Source organism: Corapipo altera, unplaced genomic scaffold (assembly GCF_003945725.1).
Source record: "Corapipo altera isolate COAL_440 unplaced genomic scaffold, ASM394572v1 50, whole genome shotgun sequence".
In the NCBI taxonomy this organism is placed as follows: domain Eukaryota; kingdom Metazoa; phylum Chordata; class Aves; order Passeriformes; family Pipridae; genus Corapipo; species Corapipo altera.
The window spans coordinates 12,656,230-12,672,063 of NW_020884889.1; the positions used below are offsets into that span (position 1 = coordinate 12,656,230).

The 15,834-nt window shown below is 37.3% G+C and overlaps 1 protein-coding gene across 11 annotated transcripts in view; it reads left to right on the forward strand.

The window, feature by feature from the left end:
* Positions 1 to 15,834, forward strand: part of TCF12 (transcription factor 12) — a 163,020-nt gene that overhangs the window by 45,957 nt on the left and 101,229 nt on the right. For all 11 annotated transcript variants that reach the window (XM_027644679.1, XM_027644682.1, XM_027644674.1 and 8 more), the window contains one exon: positions 10,070 to 10,172. In XM_027644679.1, coding sequence (XP_027500480.1) covers positions 10,070 to 10,172 — 103 coding nt within the window. The remainder of the gene's footprint in view (positions 1 to 10,069; positions 10,173 to 15,834) is intronic.

Below are 15,834 nucleotides of genomic sequence, written 5' to 3' on the forward strand. Positions count from 1 at the left end.
TGAATTTTTCTGACTTTGATTACAGTTTTGGCAAGAATTGCAAGCAGTTTCTGCCAAAAATATTGGTGTTTTTGTCCTAAGTGTGCTGACCAGTGATTTAACTGATTTCCACTGTATTCTTGTGTTCTGAATAGTAACGATTGGTTTTTACTGATATACTTGGTAATTTTTATTTTTTCCCCCACAAACATCTGAGTTTTACATGCTACTTCTGTGTTGTTCTCAGCCAAACTGAAGAATTGTAATCTATTGGTATTTGCTTGTATAATAACTTCTCTTAACCTGGGGTTAGTTCTGGAATCTTCTGCTTCTTCATTCTCTGAATCTTTCTGCTTCTTCTGTATAACTGCAGCTTTAGGGTGGTTGTGGCTGTGTGCACTTGTCAAGATGAGGGTGCACCATAAATTTCTGCCTGACACAATGATACATTCATTTTCTGTTCCTTTCTTGCTCCATACTAAGTTGTGCTTTTTTGACTGTCCCTGAGCTCTGAAGTGATACTGTTTTAAAAAGTGTGTAGAAAAATAAGATGATCTTTTACATCGTACAGTAGTTACATTGTTATGACACTGAGTTATTTTTTTAACATGTTTACTTTGTGTTTATTTACACCAAATTTCATCTGCTCTTTTATTACCAATTTCATGGAGAATTGGCTTTGCAACTCTGCACTAATGTTTAGTTAGGATAATCTTAAAACACATTTTTTTTGCTAACTTTACTATGTCTTTGTTCACCACTCTTTTTGATTTATTCATGGAATTTTTGAAGAATGTTGGTATGGGTACAGTTTTTTGGGAAAGTGGGGAAAACATATTGGTAACTTCTTTTCACTGTGAAAACTAGACATATTCCTGTGTTTGGAGGGTGTTTTAAACTTTTGATCAATAATTAATTTGGAGAAGAACCTTCTCATATCTGATAGCAGTTTATTTTAAGAGTCTCTGATGATAGTTATTAAAAGCTAAACTATTCTTACTTCAATAGTGTTTTGAAGTGATGTTGAAGGCTAGGAACCCTTAGATAGGACCCTTGTCTTTTCATGATGTTATTTCCAAATGTTAAATTGTGTTCTAACACTGCAAGACCAGTGGGGATTTGTGTTTGACTTGGCTGTGATGATCTTAAATTTGTGACAAGGTACATCTTGAGACATTAGTGACTTCTGTGTGCATGATCTCTTTCATAAGCCAAATGTTTTGTTAAAGAAATTAATAATTTGAAGAGATATATATTGGGGGGGGAGAAAAAAGTAGGAAAGGTTTGTTGTTTATAGGAGTAATTCAGGAATGGTAGTTAGCAAGTCAGGGGAGTTCTGTTAGTGCCAATGGTCTCCTAATTCTTGAATGATTGTACTCAAGTCCATGTACAAGTTTGTGTCTCTTGTGGTGCTTGTTTTTCTTCTTAGTCTCCAGCATTGTTTCTACTTCCATATGTGCAGCAGTGGTGGGTTTTCAGTGCCTGTCTTTGGTTGATGTGTGCGAGCCTCTCCCTTATCTCAGTGATGTAGAGCTGGAGGGACGTTTGCAAGCGTTTGTAATCCCTTGCATTGGAAGGGCAGCTGGCTCTGGGTGAGTGTGGCAGGGGAAGGTAAAGCTGCTTTTTGAAAGTCTTGCTCTACTGAGCTCTTTGAAGCAAATTCTGAGGTACTTGACTCAGGTACCACGTTTGGTGCACAATAATACATTGCCCTACAGAACTTGAGGATTTTGTCGTCCCGTCGTGAGATGATACCAGAACTTCTGAGCTTTCCTGCTGTAGCTGGGAGTTATAATTTATACTCATCATGTGGCAACAAATTGGTATGATCACCTTTTGGGAATAAGCATTGCATTGTAATGAAACATTTTTCTCCCATCATTGTTATTGTGGTGGGGCTCATGATTGCTTTTATGAGGAATAATGCTCTGCAAGGTTTTCTTTCATTGTTTTGACTTTGCTGTAACATGTCTTTGCAATAAAAGGAGCAAGTTAGTTCTTGATCTGCTTAGATTGCTGTCTCCAAATCAAGCATATCTGAAATATTTTTCATAAGACATTTCCTTGCTGGATAACCTTTTTTTATATACACACATAATAGTTTTAACTGTTAAAAAATTAGCATAAATTAGCTGAGGTATTTTTCTTCCAAAATCCCAACTGTGGGTGTTTCAAATAACTTCCAGCATGTACATTGCACTAAAAGCTGTGAGTGCACATTTTGACCTGATATAACACAGACTCTAGTTCCAGTACTGAGGATGCAGTTTGTCCTTCTTTTCATTTATGTAACTCTGCTTTGTATCTCAATACTTGAAGGCAGAGTTGAACTGATCAAGATACCACTGCTCAATTTAGATGGTTTTGTAGCAACAGGTCATTCCCTCTCCTGTATGTAAAATACTCATCCATGGATTAGAACCTGAAATACTATATGCCCAAACTACTCCCCCCCCAAAATAGTACTTTTAATTTGCAAAACAGTCAAAAAGTAGTAATGAGGTAGCAGGTTTTGAAATAGTATTTTATACCTCTTAATCTCAGGTACATAACAAGAAAGGAAGCTGTAATATAGCAAAACATGACAAGAGACACAGAAATGCAGTGTTAACAAGTCTGTTGTATTTGTGTCCTTTTAACTCTGTTGATACTTTTTGCAGAGGAGGGAGGTTGTTGGGTGGTTCTGCTGCTGGTTATTTGCTTTTCCTGAAGTATTCTATAAATTAGCAGATGATTCACTGTGGAATCAAAGCCCAAATTAAATATTCCTTATTCAGTGCACAGGACACTTGCAAATGCAGCATACTTTGTAATCTGATTTATGAGCAGCACTTCTCAAGCAAGTTCTGATTTTTTAAGTTCTGAATGCTTTAGTTAGGTTTTCAAGTATTGCCTTTAAGCGTTTATTGTTAGTCTGTTGGCTATACTTGTTTTATTTTCTTTCCTGGTTTATATCTTAGATAAGAGCTAGAAAAATCTGGTTTCCATCATATGAATTTTTTATTTCAGCTGTATTGGAGAAGTGGATCTTTTGGTTGTGCTTTTTGTTTTTATTGCCACTACCTATTATATTAAAATTAGCATTGGAATCAGTCACAAATTAGTTTTCCAAGTGGCCAGGGAATTGTCCCATTACATATTATGTTGATATTTATCTCACAGGAGTTTAGAGGTGTAATTGGCTATTGGGTTTAGCTGTCTAAAATCAGATTTGTCATTCAGTAAGTTAACTTCCTGGAAATGGAGTTAGAGCCGGAGAAAATGGCGATTATTTAAAAATAAATGATGTTCAAAATAAATAAATTTCAAGAACAGATAAACCACATTTTCCATTGTTCTCATATTCCATTTCTGCACACATACTTTTCATGTATTTCAACCTGATATGTGAAAAGAAGATAATATTTTTAGAGCTTTGTTACATAACTTACGGTGACACTTGGAGGATACTTCTGAAAGCTCTCTTGACTTTTCCCAGTAACATGGGAAATTTGAAGTAGTGATACCTGCTTTTTTTTGCCCCCATGTAGCAGCTGAACAAATAACATACAAAACTGCCTTTCTGCCTTTAGGATATTGTAGTAGAGTTGTTAACACTTGCTGATAGTGGGAGGGAATCTGAAACAAAGCTGGAAAGTGGAGCTAGAAAGCTCCTTGTTGCTGGTGCAGTTGGGTGATCTCCACCAGCAAACTGCATTCAGTGCTCTTTTTAATAAGTATTGTACAAGCTTCTTACACAGTCAAGGGGGATGAGGTTGAAGCACTGTTCTCAGCAGGCAGGGAGATGGAGGCTGTGGAGGGGAGATGGAGCCTGTGGAGGGGAGATGGAGCCTGTGGAGGGGAGATGGAGCCTGTGGAGGGGAGATGGAGCCTGTGGAGGGGAGAGGTGTTTGCTTCCTGGCACGTCAGCCAGGGCTCAGCTTGGTCTCGTAGCTTTTGGATCGTGGTAGGCAACTGATACGAATGGATGAAACGGTGTAAGGAGTGTGGGGAGTGTCCCATCATTATCCATCCACTCCATGTTTTGGAAAATCAATTTGGGCATTGCTTGGAAGCAATATTGTTCCCACTAATAGTTTGCTATGAGATTGTCAGCGATTTAAATGAAGTTATACCTGTGACAATGTGATGTTTCTTTGTGTTCAGTTAAGATCAGTGAATATAGTGCAAGTGATCCTCCAGGCAGAAAGGAAGATTACTCTTCCTTGGGTTTATGTTTACTTAACCTTCATTTTTGCAACATTTTTCCTGATCTGTGTGTTCGGTAGACCCAGACAGGTTTTGGCTCTGTAGCCTTTCCTCTGGGAGCCACTGACAAATACATGGATTCAGTGGCTAAAATACTCTTAAAAAAAAAAACCCCAACACCACCAAAACCCCCAGGTTGTTTATTTCCGGAAACCTACATGAGCACATAATCCCTAATCTTTTAAATTCCCTAGGACACCTTGGCATGGCTGTTTCCCAGAGCCTCTTGTCTAATCTTGAGTCAGTGACTCAGCACAGTGTTCTGGGTGTAGTCAGTCTCTCTGGTCTGTCTGTCTGCCTCTCACTGCCTGTGTCTTGCTTTCTCTCCCCACTTCCCCCACTTCTGGTGATTTTTCCTGCCTTGTTTGTCTTTAGAATTCTCAGATTAGTTTGGAGAGGCAGATAGTCCAAAATAAAGTGGATTTCAGCAGTAGATTCACTGTCCTTCATTTACACATTAGTCATTTGGATGACTGTTGTCTGATTCATAAGACCATTGCCAAATTTAGCTTGCAAGGGAACTCAGTATTCCTGAGCATTAAACAATTAATATTTGTTATTTAAAGTCAGCCAAACTATAAAACTCAAGGAATTGAAAGCAGCATTCATTAAATTTAATCCTTTGGTCTGTAGCCATGTCAAACTGTGAAGTCAACCATTCATTTTACTGGAATTTTAATGTCTTAAGTTTAAAGGCAATAATTGAGCTATATTGTAAGTTGCTAAAATGCAAATATGTGCTTATTGATCTGGCAACTTGGTTATAAGCCTTAGATTTTGGTCTGTTCCCAGGGACTTGTGTAGGAGAGGGCTCAGGGATAAGGCAGGATAAACAAATGATCTCTCATTTAGTGGACTTGAGCAAATGAAATGCTGTGGGGTAGTAAACTGTACAGGGAGAGGTTATTCTGTGGACTCACTAAATGCATTGGAAGATTGTGTTCCCTGTAGTTACAGTGTCTCCTTCATTCTTCAAATTTTACCCTGAAGTGAAAACAGGATGTTGTGCTTATTTAAAAACAAACCCAAAAATCCCACAAATTGAGTTAGGGTCAGGAGTGCAGTTTTATTTACGGACAAAATCCAGGTGTGACTTCAGAAAATAATTACTAAGGGACAATAGTTTTATATTTTTGAAGTGGAAGTATAAAGGAGAAGATGAGTCCTACAGAGGACCTGGAACCAGTGCAATGAAAAAGGTAGGGACAGTGAACTGGGGAAATTTTTGTCTTATTCTTAGGTGAGTTCGGTAATTAACTTCAACCAAAATGACAGGACTTTAATGGTCATTGAAAGACATTGAGTTTTAGGAGGTGAATTACCACTTTATTTGTAAAATGGGGCATAGACTCACTGTGTAAGACCTTCTCTTATGATTTGGATAAACGTGCCCAGTAAGGGATGTGTTTCTCTGGGTGATTTGGTTGGGGTTTTTTTTTCCATTTGGTCTTCTGGACAGAATGGAATAGAATAATACATTCTGCAAGAATTTTCAGGTGTTCTGTATACAGGTATTTATGATTTTGTAAATAGTCTCAGGTTTCTAATTGGTTTGGCTATGTTAGCATGAAAAATCCTCCTGACAAAGCCCAAATCAGTTGGATGCTTGGGGCATCTTACCCAGAAGAGGTAGGAAGAAGAAGTGTTGCAGCTGTAGAGTTTTGTAATTGGTGGACTTAATTTTTTGGAATACCAGGAGAACATCACTCTAATCCAATGAAATTCCTGAAAAACTGCTAAAGTAAGTGTACAATGTTGAGATTGCCTTTACTACTCAGAGCATTCGATGTTGAGAGTGCCTTCACTACTCAGTTAAATTGCAACACTAATTAGAAGTAGTCTTTCAGCTGGATTTCATGACAGGTATTATTAACAGACAATAGTTGTTGCTTTTCTTTGTAGACGTATCTGACTTGGTCTTTCTGATCACGCACATGCAGTCAGACTGAAATCCAGGGAGAGGCCTGTGCAAAATGAACACTGAAAACATTACAAAATGCTGTGAGGGAACAATTAACCCCAATTACACTTTATTTGGGCTATAACAGTACAGAATGAGAAGTTTTGTCTTCCTTTGGGAAGGTTAAAGCTTGCTTTTGTAATAGCTATGTAAGGTTGGAACAAACAAGGTGGTTTTGAGTTTACAGGTATGGCATCTAATCATGTTCAAAATCAGTTTGCTTTCTGTAAACAGAAAAGTGCCCTGAGCTGTCTGCAGTCCCTTCAGAACGGGGTGCTTAGAACAGAAAATAAATTTGTCCAGTAACTCCTATTTTGCAGACTTTTTGCCAGTTATTTGCTAAACACTCCAACTGTGCACTCAGATGTGTGCTAATCCATTGGGATGTTTGCTGAGCAGCCACGGGGGCAGAAATGGGGATGTGCACTCAGCATGGAGTGTCTCCTTCCAGCCTTTCTGTTAAACTTGCCCTGCAGGGAACAGTAGGTAGAAATGCTCCAAAGAGCTTTGGAAGCCCACCTGTGGTCCAAAAAATGACATCACCAGCCAGAATATGTACCATGGAATAGCTCTTCCCAAGAGGGAGAGTAACTTTTGGCATGACTGATTAGTTCCTGTTTCTGCTTGGAGCCTGTATCAATCCAGCTTCCATCCAGAGAGCTTCACTAGATTAGTCTTCAGAATTGCTGTGAACTGAGATTTCCTTCCTTTCTCAGAAAGGAAGACTGAAATTTGGCAGTATATATTATTGAGTCTTTCAAACATGGATTTGAAAAGGGACTCTGATAGAAATTAATATAAATCCCCACCAGCACCTTCTGTTGCTTTTGCCATGAGCGATGAGTTCAGGTGCCAGCCAAAGGTGTTTTCTCTTTGTTACTCAGTCACACAGGTGACTTTTAAAAAAACACTATCCTGTATTGTTATTGCAGATAGACTTTTTAAGGCTCTCAACCCTGTTCTTCTTTAAACAGTAAACATATATTGTCAATTTGCACTATCGTATTTATTAAATACATTTTTAAGGCTTTGGTTGTATGACTAGAAGCTTCCAGTAGCTTTCCAGAAGCTATTGGAAGCTTCTAAAGTTTTCATCTATGATTGATTACAGCTCTCTCTCAGTAGTAGAACTTTATGCTATTTATTATGTAGGTTAACAATACAGATGCAAAAGCAAAGATTGGTATCAGGAATGCAATTTTATTTGAAGTACAGCTTAAATATGAAGAATGCTCTGAAATAACTCAGTGTAATTTAAATCACTGTCCTTAGAGCTCTTCTGATTTTCCTTAATTTGCTTTTGTGAAGTGCAGAAGTTGTTTGTTAAATCAAAACTGCATGTGTTCATGGTTATTTTGTATTCATTTAGTGTGGGTGAGTTATGTGGGAATCAGCCCTGGGTTTCTAATCCCAAACAAAACTGCTTCTTGAGCTGATAATCCATAACTCAGACTCTGAGTAACTGGCATCAGGGGTGGTGGCCAAGGTAAGACATCTTTACATCAGTCCACTGTAGATGAAGGCTTGGGCTACAACTTGAACAAGTGTAAATTCTGTAATGGCAAAGAATGAAGTGCCTGACACAATTAATTTTGATTATGAATTGCATTAAAGTACAGAAAAAAACAATTCTATTTAAAGGGCTTGCATATGCCTTAGTACATTTCCCCCTGTATACGAAATGCTCTGTTTTCAGTGGCTTTGGTGTTGTGAAGGATGACTTGGAGCATTTTCCAGGTAGATTTGTCTGGTGGTGTAGAAATAGAACTTGGATGCTGTGGTAATTGGTGGCAAGTGCAATCTGGGAAACTGAGAGGGTGTATGAAAAGAACACGACGTCAAGTATTCTTTGAAGGAATTTTGATGACAGAGGGGAAAATATTCCTTTCTGTGTAAGCCAACCACCCAGTTCTCCAATTCCTGTGCTTTGGGGGGGAATATGCAATATTAACATGGGGAGGAGCATTAAGAATCCTGTGCATTTGGTAGGTTGTGTTGCATGATGTGTAACCGTGTATGAAATGAGTCTTACTCCTGTTATATTTTCAGTTGTTTTGTTATTTACTTTGTAAATAAAGATGACTTGAAGATTTCAGGTTCTGGGGCTCATCTGGGCACCACTTTCTGAATGTCTGAGATAGGGATCCTCTTTTATCACTGACAGTGTCCTTCACAGTTTTTCTTTTAAAAATAAAATATAACTGAAGTATTGTCTTAGGGAAAAAGTTTTAAAAACCCAACCACAATAACGAGCACACGCAGAGACACAAATAGGAAGGCGCCTACTTAGGAACTCTGCTTTTGGTCCTGTATTTGCAAATTTTTGTTCCTTTATTCAGCAGATTTAATTTCTTTCTTGTTTCATTTCAGCATAAAAATAACCCACATGTGGTGACCTTAGCTAGGAGCCACTCCATTTCCTCGGCAGCTGCTGCTCCATGCTGCTTGTCTGACAGCCGGGGCTAGGTCACGCTTTCCAGAGGACACCCTTGTGGTCATAACCAAGTTGTAAATGTCACTAAGATTGTTTCTGGATGCCTATCACATGTGTATCGCCGATGCTGGAGTAGATAAAGTCAGCCAAAGCTCCACTGGGGAGTTGGGACTCCCAGCAGCTGAGTGGGAGAGCGGAGCAGCCGCGGAGCTGTGCCACGCAGCCGTGAGCAGCAGGAGCGCCCTGACAGTTCCTTAGCCCTCAGTGAGCAACCCTTTGGTGGAAGTGACAGCGCAGGCAAAGAGAGGGAGGCCTGTTCCAGCCCCAGTAATGGTGTCTGAGCGGGAGCCTGCGGTCTGAAGAAATGAGAAATGTTCAGTGATTGATGATTTTATAGTCCCAGGGCACTTGGGATGGTTCCTGGTAGCTGCGAACAATTTTTTCCCTCCTCTCTTAATTAGACCTGAGCTTTAGGTTTCTGAACGAGAGGTGACTTGGTGCGAGTTGTAAGATAAGGTTTACAAAATGGTTTTCAAAACTTTGGCTATGAAGGAGGTGCAATTTTTGGTTTTGGTACAGAATAAGTGATTTAGTACGCATTTGATAAGTCTGAATGGCAAATACCATTTTCATACCTTTATATGGAAAAGCTGAAGGCGTTTTGAAATGTACTGAAGAGTTTCATGTAACTGGGTTAATTAAATAATACATGCATCCAAGGACTTTGTTTTCCTTCTCCTATACCATTGGTATAAGCTTTCAATAAGCCAGTGTTTCCTGACTGCATAAGGTCTTTCCAGGCCTGTTAAGCTGGCTGTACTAATGCTAAAAAAGTGCAAAAAAGTGTTTAAATTTCAGTGCTTGGTTGCAAATTGGGTGACAAAGTTGTTTATTTAATCGCTGTGTGGAAGTAAACCCTTTGTCAATGAGCTGTGCTGGTTAGTAATGTGATAGTGTCAAAATGCCTACTAATCTGTAATATTAATAGCAGGCTGCAAGGAGAAAATGGAATTTTTTTCTTCTCATTTGTACAAATAGTTTTTGTTAACATCAGTGACTCTTCCTGGCCTTTTACTGTGTTTTATTAATGCAAACAGAAACCTTAGGAAAAAAAAAATCACTTGCAAGTTCTTCAGACTAATTTTACTCTCTGTGGTGAGCGACTTAACACTAAGAGGATTCAAATATCAAAATATCTCCGTATTATTCAATTTTTAGAAATATTGTCCACGAGGACACAGCTTATTAAGAAACGATGTGGTTTCTTTTTCATGGCGGAGAAAGTAAAATGTGGGCAGAGAATAATTTCTGTGAGATAGACCTGAAAGCCAACTTTTGTGATTAATGACCAATTGTGACTCTGCACATTTAATTAGGAAAGTGTCATTACACTCAATTAGCAGGGCTGCCAAATAATCTGTTTAATACTCTGGTCTTTTTTTCTCTAGGGTTTTGCAGACAGTCCTCATTACAGTGATCACTTGAATGACAGTCGATTAGGGCCTCATGAAGGATTGTCCCCGACACCTTTCATGAACTCAAATCTGATGGGTAAGTAGGTAATTCTTTACGAGTATCCCCTCAAAGCCTCTTTGGTCAGAAAGAGACATTTTTCATTCCCTTGTCTAGGCCTGACATGTCAAGCATCTGGAAGTTGCTCTGTTTCTCATAGCAACACTGACTTCCCTATTCAAATCTTTTTGTGTTGGGTGAATTCCCCATAAAGGCCTTTGTCCAGGACTTGTTAGAAGAAGGAACTATCTAGATTTTCCTCAAGTTGATCTAGAAAGCTGATATATTTTGATTTGATGTAAATTCTAAATTACTTTAAGGCTTTATTTTGAAATTACTAAATTACTTTAAGGTTTTTGTTGAAAAGACATTTATATATCACTTTTTAATTTGTGCAGTTAAAAAAACCCTTTTTTCTAACACTCAATTCCTGAACTACCTACCAATTTACTTTAGGCTTTTCTTCAGTTAATGCTTTGAGGGCTTGCTTCTTATATTTAATTTTTTAATTTCTTTGATATTTGTTGTGTTAGAAACTCTGTCACTTCTAAGGAATAGATGGAAACTCCTGCTTTGCTAGGCAAATGTTGTTACTGCTTTCAGGCCTGTGAGTGTTTAACACTTTTTTAATTTGAAACTGGAAAAGCAAGCAAACTGTGTATTATATTGTGGCCTTAGCTATTGAAAGCTTTTTCTTCATTGCCTGCACTTGTGTTACCTGAAAAATGTTAATGTATTGATGGAGTTGTTTGAAAATCTCCTTTTCCCTGTTCCAGTTTGGGAGCATAAAAACATTGTTTTCAAAATATTTATTGTTTGGCAATATGTAGTCTGCAGACTTTTTTTTGTATGTTAAATTTAAGGATGACTCTGAATATTTGTTCTGAATTTGTACATTTCACACTGTTTCACTTCTATATTCTGCATCTTGTAGACATGACCTATTTTGTGATGTCAGTATTGTCCTTTAAAGACAGAGCCATGGTAATCTAAGTGGATTACCTAAATCCAAATCCTGGTGGTCTGCAATTTCTTTTGGAAATCTTTCTACTTTGCTCAGTCTTTGTTTACTACTTTAATTTTCTCTGAAACGAAGGCAGACTAAGCAGAGCCATTGCTGAGTTGAAACTTTCATATATGAAGCTGAAAACATGATTTTAAAATGACCATCTCTGTAGGCTTTGATTAGAGAGAGTACAATTGGTCAGTGACACTTCTGGCTGAAGACAGTAAAGTTCAAAGGTAGTAGTTATTTTGATAAAGCAGACTAGAGCTTCTCCCAATACTCTCTCAAATATGTTGTTTTTCAAATACAGGAAACTAAAAAGATAAGTTACTTCAGTTGCTTCTCCAGTATTTTGATCAGTAGCATGTATGGAATGTCTCCAGGCTTTGTGGCTGATACTGATTTTATTTTACAAAAATACATAGTTTGATTTTATTTTTAATTTGTTACCAAAGGCAAACTATTTACTCGTGTTTTAATTTATATTAAACAATATATGCCTTCAAACATATGAAGAAAATAACTGGTGCAACTATATCTTCTTAGTTTTTCAGTTTTATTGAAGAGATGATTCTATTAGACATAATAGAATTAAATCATTAATACAGATTTGAGAAGAAGCCTCCATTTAGATGGTTTTGTAGAGAGGATTAACAAATTGTAAGATATGTATATGTCAGTCACCCAAAGCAGCTGAGAAGTGAAAGAGTTTTGTAAAGCTTTATGGCTAAGAGTTCTTAGGGATTTTATTTTCTTGGAGCAAAAGTATTTAGTTTCCTTCTGTATGCAGCAAAGAATTATAGAAGGCTTTCAGTATATATCTGTAAGATATGTACACATCAAAACCCTAAATGTACACTTTTAAAAATATTCCACCTGTAGTTTTTTTGGCTTGTCATAACAAAAAAATATGTTCATTTTACTGATGTTACAGTATAGGATGCAGCTTTGTGTATCATACTTGCACATCAGTAATTTTTGCAGTTTATCTTAATTGATGCTGAAGGTTTGGAGAGAGGAATGATAAAAACTATATGAAAACATAGAGTACTAGTTCCCTAAACAGTACTTCTATCTGTATTTATAGTTTTTTGTCTATTATTGAAAAGAAAAATTGTATTTCTTTAAGTTTTTCTTAGAAGAAAAAGTTATACAGTTTTTTAATATCAAATCGTGGACATGTTCCCATGAACAGAATGAAAATGTCCATTTTATTAGCTAACATACAGAGATGTTATTTAAGGCTTTGATTGGTTATTCTGTGATCTTTGAAGGTTAAAAGGAGATGGAGGTGAAGAACATGAACTTGATGGGCTTATGGAAAATGCCTCACTAGGGTAAAGCAGTGATTTACTCTGTGGGGTTCCACAATGAATATCTAAGAAACACTTCCCTTCTCAACATTTTGTCATGACTGAAGTACATACATCTCTGAAATAGTTAAAAACTATTAAAAAAAAAAAGGGAAAAGAGCAACAACATATTTCACCATTGCTGTCAACACTTAAGAGCACCATTAAAAGGAAGAATTGTGTGTCAAGGGGATGTTGTTATTTTGTGTATTATGCTCAGCCATAAGCATATTTGCCTGAAGAGATAGCGGATTATAAAGTGCCACTGTCTTTCATGATGGAGCTCTCAAACATTTTAATGATCTTGTACATTGCAAAAGAGAGAAATTTTGTCTAACAAGAGTTGATAATGATTCAATAATGAACAATTTACCACAGAAAGATGCATTTCCATATTCATTTAGATATTTTTTGAAGTGTTTTGCAGAGGAAGTAAAGCTATTATGTTGGATTGGTTAGTGTTCTTCACTAATGAATTCCAGAATTATCCTGTTGATTTGGTAGCATAAAAAAAGAAGGGACGTTACTTATATTTTAAGTAAAACCACTGAATCCTCTTGGGACCAGCAGAGTCTGTTGGTATCCATAGAGATATGAAGAAAATCAGGCTAAGATATATTGGTGGTATTGTAGCTCCATTTAGACTTGATAATCTTTGCTTATTCAACACTTCTGCTTTAATTACATTCTAGAAAACTATTCACAAGGATATGAGATTCTTTTCTCTGTAATTATGCTGCCTTTTAGTACTCTGCACTTGCAAGGAGAGGTCAGTTTTTGCTAGGACCCTTCAAGCATGTGGTATTGTGTCTTCTGTTGCACTGTTCCCTGCACTTTATTCTACTGAGCTTTTTTACTTCTACTTACCAGGAAGAAAGAAAGCAGATTATTCTTGAATATGACTTAAAGAGGTTTTTGTTGGTCTGTCTTGAAAATTTGAAGTGGGTGAATTACTTTCTTTTGTGTGTCTGTCTTTCCACAAGAGGTAGAAAGGATAAAGGCAAAACTTTTGTGCTCCACGTTCATCATCTGTGTACTACACAGTTCCTCAAGGTTGTACATGATAAAAAGTCATTAAAAAGTTTACTCCACAGTGAGTGAAAAGATAGTGGTTGAATATAAGTTTACCATGTTGAAATCAGCCTCTCAAAGTAGAAAGAGAGATCACTCTTCCAAGTTTTCTTTCAGGTGTACTTCCTTGTTTTTTCATTATTTCTTTAATTAATCTCTTTAGAGTTGGGTTGAATTTTAGAGCTCTGGGTGTTTCTGAGCCACAGGCTTGTCAACAAAACTGGAAACTCTGATTGTATGGAAATGGAAGATTTTAGGTCATTTGCATTTTCCCAGCCTCACTTGCCCACTGACTTGTAGCTCAGTGCAGGGTTGTAGTTACCAGTTTGTTTCATACACTCACCTCTCAATATCCTGGCGAGGTGGTGACTTTGCTCCTCTTCCTAACAACCTTCTGCTCTATGCCAGGGAATGCCATGATACTTTCGTAGGGCCAGCATTAAGAGAAAGGAGGCACTGACCTTGCAGGGAAGTCAAGACACATCAGTTGGTATTTACAACGCGTGGAGTAGAAGCCTGTTAAAATAATTAGAGCTATAAATTAGTCAGATTGTTAATAAAAATACAGCTTCTTTTATTCTGTTTGTAATATGAATATAAAGGGTAAGCCTGATTCTTCCCCTAGTTGAAACAAATAGGTGAAAGAAGCAGAGGTAGTACTGTCAAATGTAAGCAGAGTAATGCATGTTGGGCTTTCTTTTCTCTTTCTCTGTCTTGTACCAGGGTAGCAGGGGGTTAATGGGTATGTACTGGCCATGGGGAGTGAAGGTGGCAGGAGCAAAGAGGTGCTTGAGAGGTTGAAGCCAAATTTTATGACTTTTCAAAGCTGGTCTTTTGAGTTACTGTGAAACTAAAGATGCGTTTTGTGTATTAATCATACAAATTTGAGATCAATATCTGGATTGGGATGCCTTCTGCTTTGAGAGTTACTGTTCATTTAAGTGACTCCATTGCCTGATTGTGCAGGTTTCTAAGAATGGCTGTGCTTCTACCAGTGCATCTTTCAAACTGGTGAAATTAGTCTTGATTTTTTATTGTAAAATCTATTATTTGACTTGTAATTTCAGCACTGCAGTTGGCTTGGATAGAGTAGTAGGTATTTTTAGTGATGAACATTAGAGGGGCCTTTTGGAAGCAACATGGTAAATAGCTGAAGCCTCTGCAAGCTTTCCAGTACTGATACAGTTCTTGAACAGGTGACATAAACCTTTTTTAAACCTTAATTTGGGAAAGGTTGTTCTCAGTAGAAGGAGAGGCTTTTGAACTTTAAAATACACTTAAAAGAAGGCATGCATCTGAATTGTTACCCAGTTAAGAATCTAACTAATCTTCAGGGAAATTGCTGGTTTTCTTCCTCAGTAGCTCTTCAGTAAAGGAATTTTGGACTTGGAGAGATAGAAGTTGTTATCAAATGGCTTTATAATGGTGAAGGCAGTAGTAGGAAACCAGCAAGGATAAATGGTAAAGGGTAAAAGAATGATACCATTATAGTTTTTGTCAGGAATCCTATTTTAATTACCTTTTAGGAAGGGAGAGGGCAGATGCAAATAGGGAGTTGGCAGACCCTCTATTTGTCCAAAATAATAGTTAGATTTCCTTGAATTGCTTTCTGTTGTCATTAATATTTTAACACATGGAAAAAAATAGGCATCACAATGGAAATTATCTCCAGAGATATGACTTATAGCAAGATTGATCTGAAATAATTCATAGGCAGTTACATTGTTATTAACTTGGAGAATGGTGGGGACAGAGTATTTTGTATCCTTCAGAGAATTCATTAGGAAGAAAGAGGAAAATGATCAAGGAAGACAATGACAAAACAGTGGCACAGCAAAGATTATGACAAGTGCTTCAGTCCATCTCGTTTTATAGGGCAGTAAGTAAAAAGAAAATAGTAAAAGGATAGCTAATAAGCTTGATATCATACATAGTTATCTGTCAGATATTACCGTGGGCTAAGAGTTCAGAAAAACTTTCCCTAGGAAAAAACCTGTAAGTGTAAGATCATCCAGTTACAATAAATACTTAGGGGTAGTGGTATTGAGTCCACCACAAGCCATAAACTTCCCATGCTGGAAAAGTTCCTTAACGTTCCCTTTACAGTAACTGGATCGTGCAGCTTCACAGCATTATGTTTATATTTCATTGAATCATTTATTGGTTTGGGCTGTTAAAGCTAAAAATATCAAGATGCTGGCTCACCTGTGTTTTATACACCATGGCTACTTTTCCCAAAGTAATGCCAGTAATGCTTCATGTCTTGTTGCTG